At 40.3% G+C, this 16,742-nt stretch overlaps 1 protein-coding gene across 1 annotated transcript in view; it reads left to right on the top strand.

Annotated features, from left to right (window-relative positions):
- The window catches only part of SLC35F1 (solute carrier family 35 member F1), a 407,846-nt gene that overhangs the window by 346,741 nt on the left and 44,363 nt on the right, over positions 1-16,742 (top strand). The window contains exon 4 of the mRNA XM_049654249.1: positions 10,947-11,106. Coding sequence (XP_049510206.1) covers positions 10,947-11,106 — 160 coding nt within the window. The remainder of the gene's footprint in view (positions 1-10,946; positions 11,107-16,742) is intronic.

The following is a 16,742-nucleotide window of genomic DNA, read 5'->3' on the forward strand; positions in this document are numbered from 1 at the left end:
TTTGAGCTTCCTGTTAGACATCTAGGCAAACCTTGGTATAGGTGGCTGGGGATGTGTATCTGGAGTCCAGGGGAGAGGTGAGAGCTGGGATTATTAATTTGGAATCATTTGCACATAGATGGTGCTGAAAGTTACGGTTTGATTACATCACCAATGGGATGAGTATAAATGGAGAAGAGAAAGAAACTGAAAGCCGAGCCCTGGGACATGCCAACACTCAGAGACTGAAGGGAAAATAGGCTAAGGAGAGGCAAGAGGAGAACTAAAAAGTATGTTAGACCCTGGAAGCAAGTCAAGGAAGTGTTTCAAGAGGGAAAGAGTGGCCCCTAGATATCAGGGTTCAGGTTTGAGACCTGAGCAACTAAGTCTCGAGTGGTCCCATTCGCCAAGGAAAGAACATATGAGGAGGGACAGTTTGGAGACAAAGACATGAGTTATGTTTGAGCCATGCTGAGCTATAGGTATTTTTGGTACATCCACAGCAGATCAGCAGACTCTGGAGCTTAAGAGACGGGTCCAGATTTGAGATGTAGATTTGGAAGTTATCAGCATCGAGATGACTTTTAAAGCCATAGCAGACCTCCTTCATAACAGACATCACTCAGGGTTAGTGTGGACAGATGAGAAGGCACACTATGGCAAAGTCCTGAAAGCACAACATATGAGAAACAGGAGTCGATCTGGGAACCCATAGACCAGGAACTCATTAAGGAGTCTCAGAAAGATGAAGTGATGGACAGGGAGCTTGGCAGGTAAGGCCATCAGCAGGAGGAAGTGTCAGATGCTGCACTAAGCAAAGTATGTGCTAAAATGTCTGTGTAGGGTTCAAAAACAGGGAGTATATTTTTGAGAGATTTTGATGGTGCTTGGGGAACAGCACCCAGATTGCACTGAGTGGTTGAATGATGTTGAGGGAGATGGAAGCAGTGGCTGAATGCAACTGTTTGCAAGACATTTGGCAGGGAAGGAAGTAAGAGGTGGGTGACAGCCAAAGACTGGCATATATAGAATGTGAAAAGGAGAGTGCCAAGGGCTGAGCCCTCAGACATGACAACTCTGAGGGACAAAAAGAACAAAATGAGTCCAGAAAAAAAAAACTCAGAAGGGCCAGAGAGGCAGGAGAACAAAAAAAAAAAAAAAAAAGACAGATAAAATCAAGAGAGGAGAGAATCCAGTGGGAGAATCATCAGTAATGCCAAATGCTGCAGAAGGTTTAGTCAAAAGTGGCTGTGACGTGTAGCTTTGGTGATCGTGGTGAAGAGAGGTGTCAGTATTGCTGCATCTTGAGGAATAAATGGAGCCAAGATACCAGAGGCAGTGGCTGTAGATGAATCTTTCAGGAAGTTGGCTGTGAAGATGGAAAAATAAATAGCTACAGAGCAACTGGGCCTCAAGGGTGAAATCAGCACAGATTTCAAAGCACTATATGGCAAAGGAGAATAGCCAACAGAGAGGAAGGATCAAGAGAGACGTGGGATAGGTGCTGGAAGGAAGGTTCTGTGAGGAGCAGGAGGTCCTGTTCCAAAGAACAGAGGACAGAAGGTTCAGGGCCAGGCAAGTTCTAGAGTACCACTGGCTGTGAACCTCAAGAAAGAAATGCGTGTCCCTTGGCATCTGTCCGCTTGGACAGAGATGTCGAATGTTTTGTTCACTGTGGTATCTCAAGCATCTGTAGCAATGCTGAACATGCAGTGGGCATTCAATAAACATCTGTTGAATCAATAAATAAGTGACGAGTAGAAGGTGATGAAAATCTGATTTTGTCTTTTTTTTTTAATAAAGCCTGGAATAGATGAGTTAAACCTAGAAATAGAGTCCAAAAAGTATAAGATGTTCTCCTGTAGCTTTTGAAATTGTTTCTCCCTGCTGTTTTAAGGCTGAGAGGAATCAAAAGTAATGCAAAATTAATGTAGAATTAATATTTTATCAGAAAACTTTCATTTCCTTCAAAATGTGCTTTGAAATGTGTGCTTTCTGTAACGTTGTTGTTAATGTTCTTATGTTCAATGAATTTGATAAATAAGAAATACAAGTTAGTAGCACTCGGCTGATTTAAGGCAACCACTTCTCCAAAAACACCCAAGATAGTCACACAGTATCAAAGACCCATCGCTAAAACCAAACTATCCTAACTCCTTTTTTCCTTTGACAAAAATGTTGGATATGTAAAGAAAAAAAAAAAAACATTCTAATAGGTCTGTGATCGTCTTCCTGGGAAGAGGTATCATATCACAGAGCGGATGTTGATGAGTAGATGTTTCAGCAAAATATAACCATGCTTTATGCTGTAACGATTGGCAAAGCAGCAGTTTCCGCTCTGATGGTACAATTCTAATTTTCGTACACTTTGTCTTGTAACCTGCACTTTATTTAACATAAAAGATGCAGGCAACCAGCGATTATTTTTTCAATACCCTTACAGTCTGCTCACTCTCCCAGAGTGCTCTCACAGGTAGAAAGAGCACACGAGCCTGCTAGATTGAGTTGAGAGTGACCCAGCCTAGACCAATGTTGTTATAACTGGATCCTATATAGTCTCTACCCCACCTGGACCTTGACTGCTTACACTTACTTTGTACAAGAAGGGCGGCAGACCTGGGATCACCTCTGGCTTTGACACTTACCACTGTGTGACCTAAAGTAAGTTACCTGTTATCTTTAATACTCTGTTTTATCATCTGTAAAGTGGAAGGAGCAAGAGCCTAGCATTCTGCCTGTTGTATGGTAGACATTCAGTAAGTGTGAATTCCTTCTTTCTACTTCTAAAATCCAGTTTACTGATAATCAGAGCTTGTTCTTAAACCTGATGAAAGTGCCAGTGATGCTCACCCAGAAGGAATTTGTCTTCTGGGACAGCTCTTCAGTCACCTGAGGCAGATTTCTTTGCAGCCGAGCTGGAGAGTATGTGTCTCCTAATTATCTGTCTTCCAGTGGTCACCTAGATTTCAAGGTACTTGCCCCAGATTTTCAATGCATGATAGTGTCTTTTCTTTCCTTTCATTCTTTTTTTATTTTGAGAGTTGAAGCCCAAAAAGCTAAGTGAATATATTTTAACAACTAGGAAGTTCTGATGGGCTGGCATAAGAAGACAAAAAATTCACACGTTTAAATCCTTACCAGAAGACACAAGAAAAAGTATGGTGAAAATCTTTTTTTTAAGTTCTAGAAATAGGACATTTCCTGGAAAATGGCTGTCATACAATCAGCACAATGACACATTTTATTAGTCGGGCTCTCTTGGGCAACATGATGGAAGCATGACTCCATCCACCATGAATATTTTAAGACAATAAAATCAAAACATTAAGTCCTAAGGTATAGGGTTGGTGGGGGTGGAGGTGTCAGGGAAAGAATAACTCTGAGAGGGAAAAAAATCTGGAGAGGTAGAGGGAGTGCGAGTGTCTACCAGAAAAGTCTGTTCCTGATGAAAGATATTCCAATTGGATTTTCAAATGCCTCTAGGATGGGTACATGTCCAGGCCCCTGAATTACAATGGTTCTTGATTGCATGTGAATGTACATTTCCCAAATTATATTCCACTCTCTTCAGCTGGACTGTCTGCCAGAGAAGGACTTTTGTTGTGTCTGTGATACTGAAGATTGTCTTTTTTTAAGATCCTTCCCTGTTAATGCTTCAGTTTTACTCACCGGAGATGAATTTATAATACATATCACTTTTAGCAACTCGGGAGAATTGCCAATTAGAAGCAGAGGAAGGGAAAGTAGGGAAATGTTCTTTTTCCTGGAATCACCTACTAGTTGCCTCAGGTTTAGCCTCTGACAGCTGGGCCGTGTGAGGGGAGCTTTTTCCCTGTGAATAGCCGGAGGGGAGCGCTAATGAGGAGCCGAAGGCCGGCGGAGGAGTCTGTTTTTGGCAGACAATTAGAAAAGAGAGATGAGATCACCTCCTCATTATGCTCTACTGGAATGGGAGCAGTTGGGTAGCGGTTTTTTGTTTTGTTTTAATTTTTTTACAAACCATCTGCTTCCCTTGAAAAAGACTGATCTGACTCTTGTAGATTTTTTACACTCTCATAGCATGTGTTGTTGTATATATTTTGAAAGCAGTATATGCTCAAGAGAGGAAATTTGGAAACCACAGAGAATTTGGGTGGTGCGTTGTGATGATTCAGTTATCTTATTCAAGATGACCATTGTTAATGTCTTATTCTTATAGATTCTGCTTTTCTCCTTCCAGAGATTTAAAGATTTTATGACTGATAATATGATATGTAGATCTTTAATCAAGAAATGAACTTTTACATGAATGTATATGTATATGTATATGTATATGTATATGTACATGTATATGTATCAGCAAAACCAAACATGGTATTGAAGGAAGGTAGAGGGACTCCTGTTTTCCCCATGAAACCACCCAAGCCAAGGGGGATATCCATTCCCTTCCAAACATTGAGAGAATGGAAGATAACTCTCCTTTTTCTCCATTCCTTCTTCCTTCACCCCAAAGAGGAAATAGCTAATTCAAAATCCAATAGGGGATTTTACCACTTGGTGGGGTTATTATGCCTTAATAGGAAAGGAAAAGGAGGAAAAAAACTGTCATCCAAGTATTTCATTTCTGTCTGCTTTCTGGATTGGTAAGGAGTGTCCCTTGCTAGAAGGACCCCCGAGACAGGGTCCATGGCTTGATGGCCATTTCCTCCAGTATATCTGCCTAAGAAAGATTAGCTAAGTTAAAATTGAGCACATTTTTCTGGACTCGGTCTAATAAAACTGAATTTCTTCATCAGCCAGTAGGAAACATCTTGTCTAGTTGTTTCATTAGCAGTAACAACTGCATAAAGGTGAGAGAGAACTAGAGAGAGAGAGAGAGAGAGAGAGGATGCAGCAATCCAAGGATAGGTACATGATTGGCAGGCTACTATGATGTCATATCACAAGTGAGGTTGTTGGACTTTGCATGGTTCTGAGATATGTCAAGGGGAGGATTTATATTCTTTTCATTATTTAATCACCTTGCATTGATCTTGAGAGTCGTGTAACACAGTTACATTTAACCATCACAACCTTATAATTCCATGCTGGTGATTATGTAGTACATTTCTGTGTAAGTCAGAGATGTATTATCACGATCATCCAAGTACCAGTCGGCCTCAACTAGTCCAGTTATGTAGTGGCTCTGAGTCCTACCACTTAAATTTACTCACAAAGACATTATAGAGACATAGACACACATCAACCAAATATACTCACAGATACAGGCATCAGTACACATTGAGTAAAGTTGAAGGGGCAAAATTCATATTTTGTACAAGAAATAAATGTAATAACATCGGTGGAATGACAGGCGAGAAAATCGTGGGAGCAGTAGAATTAGAGACAGAGTAAGGCCAGAGAAAGTTCAGTAGGTTTCATTCAGCGAACATTATTCAGCATCTACTAAATCCCAGGTTCTGAGTGAGATAGATGGTGGAGGAAAATACGGTAAGAGAAGAGTGACCATGTTGGAGGAGGGGAGGGACTTATGAGTGAACATGAAAACCAGATGGAGTGTATCTGAATCCAGATCAAGGTGGTCTGGGGAATGCTGGCAAATGGAGTTAGCACAGAAAGGAAGAGAAAAGCTTGAGTGGGTATTGGTAAGATGAGGGGATTGGGATATGTGTGTGTGTGTGTGTGTGTTTAGGAAAGAGCATAACTAAATGCGATTGAAGACTGCAGAGGAAGATCCAGTGGTAAGAGATTGGCTGAAGCTAAAAAAGACAGGGAGAGAGAGGAGCAAAAAGTTAAATGAAGCTGCGATTCTCCAAATTACTTAAAAAAAAAAAAAAAGTAATGTTATTTAATGTCGACTTCTGTTATCCTAAAGCACCACCAATACAGACATCTTTTATTATTAAATAACTTTTGGAAGCTGCACTTGAACTCTGTGGAGACTAGAAGTCCAGGGACTAGTATTTTAGCTTCAAGTCTGGCACTAACTTGCTTTATTATTGGAGGCTCAGTGTCCTTACCCATAAAATAGGTATAATCGTAACTCCCTTAAAGTGCTGTTTTAGAGATAAAGTAAAAATAATGTGTTTTGCAAACTGTAAGTATAAACTTAATACAACCTACTCTAAATGTTATTAAAAGCTACCAAGTTCACATAATAATCCTGGAGCCATCACCTTGGCTTCAGAGAATGTGCCCTGGCCATTAAGCATGGTGTGCCTCAGTGCCACCATCAATAAAATCAGGTCATTTGGTATTGGACACCTCTCTGGCAGATATCATCTAAAGACTAGTGACATGGAAGAATTAATTTAAATCTTTAGGAGAAAAAAGAGGTAAATCTAAGGTTGTAATGAGCACTTTTCTTTCCAACGTATTCTTAATTTTTTTGAGACCTTTCAGAGCATAGGAAGAATGCAATCTTGCCATTTGCAATGACACGGAAGGAGCTAGAAAATATAGTGCTAAGTGAAAGAGGTCAATCAGACAAATACAAATACTATATGATTTCACTCATACGTGAAATTTAAGAAATGAAACAAATGAGCAAAGGGGAAACAAAAGAGAGAGAGAGAGAAGGGAGAGGCCAACCCGGAAGCAGACTTAACTATAGAGAACAAACTGATGATGACCAAAGGGGAGGGGGCTGCAGGATTGGTTAAATAGGTGATGGGGATTAAGGAGTGAACCTGTTGTGATGAGCACCAGGTGTTGTAAGGAAGTGTTGAATCACTATATTGTATACCTGAATCTAACATTACACTATACCTTAACTAACTGGAATTTCAATAAAAACTTAAAAAAAAAATAAACAGAAAAGGGGGAAAAGATAATTACGAAATAGTATTCATTTGTTCATTTTTTTTGGTGTTGATATTTTATCATTTCTTTTTGGATATAGAAATGTATGCAAAGAAAGTAAATCTACTAAAGGTTCATGACAGAATCGAAGGGTTTTTGTCTTTTTTAACAGTCCCCATCTCTAGCAGCGAGGATCTATTATCATGCTTCTCTCTTTTATTACTCCAACAACCACTTCGCTGAGGAGTTAAGCTACCCGAAAACTATTGGAAAATGATTTTGTCAGTATGGTTCATGCTATATGACCACAGGGGAAAGGCTGGAGCCAAAAATCACTGCAAAGTAATAGCCTGTTTACTAATAGAAGCTCCCAAATGTTTATTTGTTTCTGTAGTTACACACACAGTGATAAGACCTCTACCTGTAACAATTTGTGTCATTGACCTTTATTAAAATATTGTTTTGTGGGGGCACCTGGGTGGCTCAGTTGGTTAAGTGGCTGACTTTGGCTTCAGGTCATGATCTCACGGTTTGTGAGTTCAAGCCCCGTGTCGGGCTCTGTGCTGACAGCTCAGAGCCTGGAGCCTGTTTCAGATTCTGTGTCTCCCTCTCTCTCTGCCTCTCCCCTGCTCATGATCTGTCTGTGTCTCTCTCTCAAAAATAAATAAATATTTAAAAAAAGTTTTTAAATACTGTTTAAAAAAAAAAAAGACAGAACTCTCACTGGTACCAATAGTTTGAGTGACCTTGAGCACATCACTTCATCTCTTGAAACCTCTGAGTCTTCAGCTTTTAAATAAAAGGGGTGGAGGGGTCAAGATGATTCTAAACTGAGGGGCACTTGTAAATGTGCATGAGCATTTTTTTAGTGGCCAGTGCCCAGTGACACTAAATGCCCTGCAGAGAGCAAGGGACAATCCTACAAAATATGCTGCCCCACCCAAAATGCTAGCAGCAGCCTGAATTATCCCTAATGTCCCTTCTGACAGTCAGTGATAACAAGTGTCTGTCCATTCATTAATTCATTCAGCCACCCATTGTTGATCCCTACTGTATGCTGGGCACTAAACTTCCCTAGATGAATGTTCTAGAAGCCGTGGCTTAAATTGTACCTTTCGTTATCTTTTCCCCTTCCTCTTAAATGTCTTCTCCATGCATAGGACCATGTGACATGTACAAATAAGGATTTTTCAACTAAATCTGTTGAGGCAATACCCCAGGACTTATGTACTGTGGGGTTTCTAATGACATTGAGAACCAAAAAGGCTCACTCAGTCCTCCCCAAAGACTGAATGATGGTCTGGTTTGCCTTTAATAATTCACGAATGGGGGCGCCTGGGTGGCGCAGTCGGTTAAGCGTCCGACTTCAGCCAGGTCACCATCTCACGGTCCGTGAGTTCGAGCCCCGCGTCAGGCTCTGGGCTGACGGCTCAGAGCCTGCAGCCTGCTTCGGATTCTGTGTCTCCTCTCTCTCTGCCCCTCCCCCGTTCATGCTCTGTCTCTCTCTGTCCCAAAAATAAATAAAAAACGTTGAAAAAAAAAATTTAAAAAAAAAATAATAATTCACGAATGAAGGGGCGCCTGGGTGGCTCTGTTGGTTAAGCACCTGATTCTTGATTTTGACTCAGGTCATGAACTCACGGTTTGTGAGTTCGAGCCCTGCATCAGGCTCTGCACTGACATTGCAGAGACTGCTTGGGATTCTCTGTCTCCCTCTCCCTCTCCCTCTTTCCTGCTCATTCTCTATCTTTCTCACTCAAAATAAGTAAATAAACATTAAAAAAAAATTTTAAATAGTAATTCAGGAATAGAGGTCTTCAGCTCCACTAACCAAGGGCTTTCAGCTAGACAGTGAAATCCAAATTATAGAGTATGTAGCTAAATATTTCAACTGTCGATTCAATCATTTCTAATTTTTAAAACAAAACACCAACTGTTTTACACCCAGTGAACAGTTTTCACTGGCAAACTCAAATGTCCTAATATACTTAAATGGCATTTGAGGCCAGTTGTACTAAACTGCCTCAGAGCATTTTACCATATCAAGTAGGATCATTAACTTGCTAATTAACTGTGCATTGAGCAACTCCAGCTGTAGTGCAATCCTATCAGCCGCCACCCTGATGCAGAGTTCCTCCGGGAGTGCGGTGACCTCTAGACTCAGCCCCCAGCCATCGCATCCACGTGGCCCTCCATCACCTTATCTCACAGCACCCCCAGGGACAGCTTACAATTCTGATTACTTTTGTTGCAAAGGAAACTGCTGCACAGAGAAGCTTGAGGGTCTGCCAGACCGCAAAATCTTTTGGGATAGAATGGATTCTGAGTGCTGGCTGCTTTACAGAGCCAAAAAGTCATGCTGATGGTCAGGGATGCTTTGCAAACACGCAAAGATTTTTCATCCTTTCATGAGTTTTGGGTATTATTGATCATTGAAAATACCGTATGCACTTGTGCAGTCATTATCATTGGATACTTCTCATGAACACAGCAGGGTCTGACTAATGAGAATGCAGTCCTGCTTTCATAGACCTCTGGACACATGGGGAAGTTAGACATTGTGCCAATAATTCTGTGCTCATTAAGTATTATTGCAATTGACACTATAAAGGAAAAGTACAGGATATAAGGAAAGCTTCGATGGTCCTGACCTAGCCTGGGGACCCGAGACGCTCTCTTGAGAAGGCAGTATGTAAGTGCAGGCCTGAAGGGCAATGAAGCGGGAGTTCGGGAATTGAGTGGGACATTCCAGATGAAGGAGAATGCATGATTGAAGACCCTGAAGCAGGAAGGAGGCGCTTATTCTGAGTAAGAAAGCATACAAGCTTAGTCCAGGTGGCAAAAATGGGAGAGGGTGGCATGAATGGATTTGAGAGATGTTTAGAAGATGGAATTGACAGAACTTGGTGGCCAACAGGATGCAGGCAGTTAGAGCGGAGGTGTATAGGGATCACTGCCCTGTGTCTGACTGCTGGGTGGTAGAGTTACTTGTCTAGGATTCTAGCAGAGGAGCAATACCCGGCAGTGGGCCAGAATCACCAATTTCTCGTTCAGTCCTTTCCTTCCAAGCTTGGAGTTTGAAGTCCTATGAGATACAGTTTGTCTAGTGGAGGCCCTGCCTCACATGGGTTAGCCAAAGGTCACTGTATCTTACCAGAGTGTAGGAGAAACAACCTGTTCCGTGGAGCCAAGAGCACGTGTTGGGAAGCACAGTGATAGACCAGCGTTGACGCCCTTGTAGCTCAACAAAATGTTTTCTCGTGTATTATGTCAGAGCTTCACAGGGATCTTTGGGGGAAGTCAGTGGATTATTATCTTCATTATACTGGCAGGACACTGAGGCTTCCTGAGCTTGTGATTTGCCTACGGTCACACTACTGTAAGTAAGGATCTGGGACTCAAACTGAAATCTCCTGACTCCGGGCACAAGGGTCTTCTCATTGCACCACATTAACTTGCTGCAAGATTGGGGCCAGCTCTCTACCAAGTCCTGAGGTTTCCATGTCACATGGAATCTCGTTATTAGCACAAAATACGTAAGAAATGAAATCAAAGATTTTTTTTCTCTACACTCTGTTTATCGTTCCCTCTCTCACTCTCTTTACTCTTCCCTCTCTCACTCTCTTTACTCTTTTTTTACTATGGTATTTTTTAAAGTCTTTGTAAACTCGAGAGTAATATTTGTATTTAGAACAAATTTACAAGTAGCGAGGAGATAGTTTTTGGGAGAAATTAAGTTCAACCGTTGTCTAAATTCTACTAATTTGTAAAACATGATAAGACCTCTGCCCCTTTACCTCCCATTCCCAGATTTACTCTTAAAATAGTGGAACAATCTAAAATGGCTCAGTGTCCTCTCCCTCAAGTAAGGGGTTCTGGTGGAGTCCAGGCGCTGAGGAAGATGGGAGACAGAGCTGCCCTGACCCTGTAAGGGCAGGCGACTCTCCGCCACCAACCTTTCTTATCCACAGGCCTTCTCCCCTTTCCATCCAAGCTTGGAGGATGTTTAAGTAAAGCTAGTTTGTGCTTGTTTCAGAGTCTTTTTTAACCGAAGCAGTTCTGGGTCTACACAGAAACCGAGGTTCAGGGGAAATAGCCTTTCTACAGGGCTAAGTGATTTTTCTTTATTATGTGGAAAGCTTCCCCCTGAACCTCCTCTTGTTGTTTACCTCCCTCCTTCCCTATAGCTCTTGGACTGCTTTGTGATCCCGGTGGTGATTTTGCTCTCCTGGTTCTTCCTGCTGATCCGGTACAAGGCTGTGCATTTCCTCGGCATCTTTGTCTGCATCCTGGGAATGGGCTGCATGGCAGGAGCGGATGTGCTTGTGGGAAGGCATCAGGGAGCAGGTGAGTTTCTAGGTGTTCACCATGTTACATGCTTATGTGGGTAAGGCCAAAGCAAGACACAGAATGTTCATGGTGGGGTAGAAACTAGGAACCTGGTCTTCTCAGTGCCTGTGTCTTACCCATGTTTGTTCCTCGACACCTCGAACAATGACACATGGGAGGTGCTTAATCCATGTTTCTTGAGTGAATGAAGGAAGCAAAATACAGATATTCTGCCCTTTTTACATGTATTCAGAAACATTCAGATGGTATTTAAAGTTGAGTCAGGACCTATATGGGGGATATTTTGCAGGCCATTGCTGGCTGGCCCAAACCAGCTGGTTAGAAATAGTGTCAGTGGGTCACTGGAGCCTTCCCCACACCTCACCCTCCAACTCTTTCTTTCTCAAGTCAGAGAAAGACTGAGCTTTCAAACCATTGGGTGGAGGTTGACATATAAGTTAAGAGTGGATATTTGAAGTTTGAAGACTAGATTAGGAATACTTCATATTTTTATGGGGGAGAGCTAAATTTAGTCTCATTGTGCATGGTTTTTTGTTTATTTGTTTGGGGTGAGGGAGGATTTGTGGTTATCAATCACAGCTTATAGACCTGCAAGGTAAAGCTTCAAGATTTACTCATCAAATTGCTATGAATCTGATGGGGATCCCTGATCCAGGATGGTTTCCAGAGAACCCTTTTTAAAGCATTGCAGTTCTTTAAAATGTACAAAAATTCTTATGCTACATAAGGTTTTAGGGGACATGAAAAATAACCTCCTTTTTTAACATCAAGAATGGGATAGAAAGTATTTAGGTTTCTATAATTCTTGGAATTTCCCTGTCTTCTAGGGAATTAATTGATAGTCAAAATTGGGGCATTTCTTGTAATGAGACTAGATTGTAGGAAGTACCTGAAATAAATACAGTTTATGTTTTTAAGTTGCACTATAGTACATTACAGCTGAAACAGACCTTGTTTGGCAGCTTTATATATGACACACAAGAACACCAAGGTACAGGGAAGCCAAGTGAGTTCCCAAGGTCACAGAGCTGAGAGAGCAGGGTCTAGGACCCCAGGCTCTTGACCTCTGGGACAGGCTTCCTTTCTTTTTCCACATCTCTGGGAGCTACAGATACAACACAGAGCAAAAGAGAGACAGCCTTGGCCCTCACAAACATAATCAATCCCATCTCAACAGGTAAGCTAAAAATATGTATACCAGCTTTTCCCAGAATCTCTTCTATGAAACACTGGTTCCATGGGATATCAATAGATATTTTATGAAAGGACCAGTTTTATGCTCTATAACTATAATGATCCTGATACGAATAATCTCTTTGAACCAATCAGAGTATGTTTGTCAGAAACAACGTGGTTAGTTGTTCCAAAGTCATAATTTAATTTCATTTTCTCAGCTTTACTTGTAGGATGTAAACATAGACTAAGCAGAAGCATGTACCCTTATTTATGAAAATTCTGCTTTGCTGAACCTTAGCCATTGGCCCCCAGCCATCATCTTGCATTTCCTAGTCAAGAAAGACAAATGCCCTAATAAATCTGGATGTTTAAGCCCAGAATGTTAAACTAAATTAAATTGATTTCACCAGAGGATATTCACTACTCCTGGGGGAAAAAAAAAATGTTCTCTTGATTCCAGATGAGGTGTTAGGAAAGGAGTAATAGTATTAAAGAAAAGAAAGTAAGTCCATTTAAGGTCTTTCAAAAGTAGCCATTTTTTTATTATTTAAAAAAAATTAAGTTATTTATTTATTTTGAAAGAGACAGAGACAGCATGAGTAGGGGAGGGGCAGAGAGAGGGAGAGAGAGAATCCCAAGTAGGCTCCATGCTGCCAGTGCAGAGCCCAATGTGGGGCTCAAACTCACAAAACTGTGAGATCATGACTCGAACTGAAACCAAGAGTCTGGTGCTTAACTGATTGAACCATCCAGGTGCCCCAAAAGTAGTGATTTTTAAAACAGTGCAGAGTAACTCAAACACACTAGAGTGGGTTTCATCTGTAGAAGACTTACAGCACCGTCCTTTTTGTGACATATGAAGTGCTCATGTTAACAGAATTAAGATTTATCATCTTGGAGTACCTTCTCTGCTGAAGTAATGGTGCCCAAGTAGATGATATGATGTTCTAAGGGCAGCCCAAATATAGGATCCAAGGGTTTATTTTACAAAATAAATTAGGCAGCAATGTAAGCCACCATATAAAATATTTTGAAAGAAGAAAAAGACACACTAGTTTGAAGGACAATATAATCTTAAAATTGGTGTGCATCATTATGCAAAGTATCCCATTTGTTTTCACCTTTGTGGTAGAATTGATTCAATGTTATTACTTAGCCAGGGACAAAACTTTACCAAAATACTTGAGTCACTCACCAGAACTTCAATCGGGCCTTCAACGCAATATAAATTGCCATCACTCTATCGAGAGCTTTTCATAGGAAAAGAGAATGTCTGTCTCAATCCTTTTTGTATTGCCGAAGCCGTGGTTCACCGTAGCTTGGGATTTTGAAAATTCTTTCCTCAAGCACAATGATAATGGCCTGTTCAAAGTTACCTTGACTTCACTTCATTATAATTAAAATAATTGTTCGAATCCCCTTGTTAAACTGTTTCTTCATCAGCTACCCAGGAATCCCTCATTTTGATTTAAGCCTTGCTAAAGGAATCTTCTCAGATGGCAGCAGGCTCTCCAGATGTGAACTGTAACCGTCAGGGCGCACAATGATGTGCCAGGAACCGTGCTTCTCAGGAAGCTTTGCCGGCAAGTTTGCCCACGGCAGACGGAAGTGGAGAGAAGGTGTCCCCAGTCCGTGGCATTGGAGGCTCGGCCTTGCGGCAGGCAGTGTACTGCACAAAGTGGGAAGGGAAGGTTAGAAAGTCTTAAGATTAAGATAAAACCCAATTAAAGTAGCTCCCTTTTACAAAATATATGTCTTGCTCTTCAAAATATCATCTTTCTACCATAATACATTTATTGCATCTTTTAGTTCATTTATTAAAGATGTTAGATACATATAACAACATTTTGTTTTCTTATTATTAGCCCAAATTTTAGAGTGATTTCAAGGAAGGGAAAATATTTTCTTTTTTTTTTTTAATTTTTTTTTTTAACGTTGATTTATTTTTGACACAGAGAGACAGAGCATGAATGGGGGAGAGCCAGAGAGAGGGAGATACAGAATCTGAAACAGGCTCCAGGCTCTGAGCTGTCAGCACAGAGCTTGACGCCGGGTTCGAACTTACGGACCGCGACATCATGACCTGAGCTGAAGTCGGCCGCTTAACCGACTGAGCCACCCAGGCGCCCCGAGAAAATATTTTCAAGGAGCTCGCTAATTAAACACAATCAAGGGACAGTGACAATTTTTTTGGTGCCAGCCACTTTCCCATGCATTATCTCATTTAATCCTCCTAACTGTGCAAAGAAAGCTTTCTTATTCTTCCTTTTGCAGCTGAAGAAATCAAGGCTAAGGGAGATCAGAAGCGTGTGCACACCAATAGTAAATGGTGCGGCCTAGATGTGAATTCTAGCCAGTATCCTTTCTGCTACACCACTTAATACTTATTTTTCTATCCTTGTGACCCTTATAAGAAATATATAGCTGTTCTATTATAGTTAATTGCAATAAATGACGGTCCCAGATTCCCCAGAATGAAAGGGTTTCCTGAGATGAAGGAATTTGGTGTGAAAACCAAGAGAGTCCCAGGAAAACAAGGCAGTTGATCACATTTACAACTCAAAAATATTCAGTGGGATGGGTTCATTTTCATAAATCACATTAATAGTCTTTCAACACTCCAGAATAGTGTAATTCACCATTTATTTCTTGAAATAATGGTAAGTAGTAGTCTTAAGTCATCTTCCCTATTCCTCTTCCACTGCCACACAGACGCAAATGTCCCCCCAAACAACGCTTAAACAAAAATCTAATAAGGAAAACCAATTCTTGCAAAGCAATTATGACTGTGTTGATTAGAATCAAGAAGCGATCCAAAATGAGAAATGGCCAATCCATAGAGACAGGTGCTTTTCAAAGAGAATGACTGATTCTTTTCAGTCACCATTTAGTGAACTGTTAGTCAGTGCCCAATGATATACGAAGCAATTCATTTTCTTTAAATTATTTTATGTACATTACTTTGCTGTAATCTCAAACTAACCTCATTCTGAAATAAGGAAACTGATGTGCTGAAAGATTCTATAGCTTGTCCAGTACAAAACATTATCACTGAGCATGGTTTCATGCATACATAAATGACAGATTTTCTGGGTATTAGTTCCCCATGAACATTGTACAAAAATTGATTCCACTGCATCAGGTATCTATTGCACTGAAAATGCATAAAACATGGAGTAATATGTTGTAATCTCCAGGGAATGAGATACAAATTGTAGATATATACTCTTAGTCCTAGAACTTTCTTATACTTACATCAAACACTTCATTATATAATATAGTTGAATAAAATCGTGCCCTGGTTAATTGAGTTATATTTAACCAGCCAAATTATCATACATGCTATATGTATATGCATCCATTTTCAAAGGTTTGAAAACTGATAAATACACTTACAAATGAAATTTTAATAAATAACATTTAAATTTTTATCACTGATAATTTAGAAAGCACTTCTGAACTTGCACTTACATAAAACTGTATTATTCTTAACAGTAATCATCATGCCCTGGTGAAAATTCAAAGTACTGGGGAATAGATTTCATATGGTCAAAGGCCAGGTAACAGAATAGGCCAAAACTGTACAAATGTAGAGTTTAAAAAAAGATTAGTGAGACTATTCAGTAATGCAGCATGGCCTCTTTTTAGGACTTATAAAAGATAGACTGATGTTCTGCTAATTTCTATTAAAATATTTCATTATAACTTAGCTTTCCTGAATCCATTCATATAATTTCATTAACCGAAAATTCTGTTTAAGCAGCACTTCTTTACTTCACTAATACAACAATAATTGATATTCATAATAATGACCCCCATGTCATCACAAGATTCTGAAATGGCTCCTGAGTAAAAAGTGACTGAATTATATTCATTATAACCTTACAATTTTAGTAATGGATACTTTTTTATTTTATGGGTTATTCCTCAAATGAACTACTTAAAATTAAAAGCTTTGTCATTATTTTCTACTTGACACATGAAAAAGATGAATCAGGTTGCTGAAGATGACCTTCTCTGTCAAAGCAACCTTAATGCCCCCGTGAGATGCACCCAAGGACCTCTCTGGAGCTTTGGTTGTTCATTGACACCTCTTTGCACTCTTGGCTCATCTGTTCTCCATGAATCAGGGAGGGCACCCCACCCTCACAGATCCAGATTCTCAGCCCATTCCCTGGAGGGTGATGCCAGCAAGGTCTCCTGCCTTTCAGGGTCTCTCCTCCTCTCCTTCCAATCCTTACCAAGAGTGGGAAATAGCTTTCGAAAGAGTGACACCTTTAAAGAACAGTTGCCCCTTGGACAGCAGACTTTTGAAATACACGGGTCTGCTTATACAAGGATTTTTTTCAATAAATGCAGTACATTTAACATTTTATTTTCTCTAGCTTACTTTATTGTGAGAATATAGTATATAATACATATACAAAATATGTGTTGTTTGTATTATTGGTAAGATT

The sequence above is a fragment of the Panthera uncia genome, assembly GCF_023721935.1.
Source record: "Panthera uncia isolate 11264 chromosome B2 unlocalized genomic scaffold, Puncia_PCG_1.0 HiC_scaffold_24, whole genome shotgun sequence".
NCBI lineage: Eukaryota > Metazoa > Chordata > Mammalia > Carnivora > Felidae > Panthera > Panthera uncia.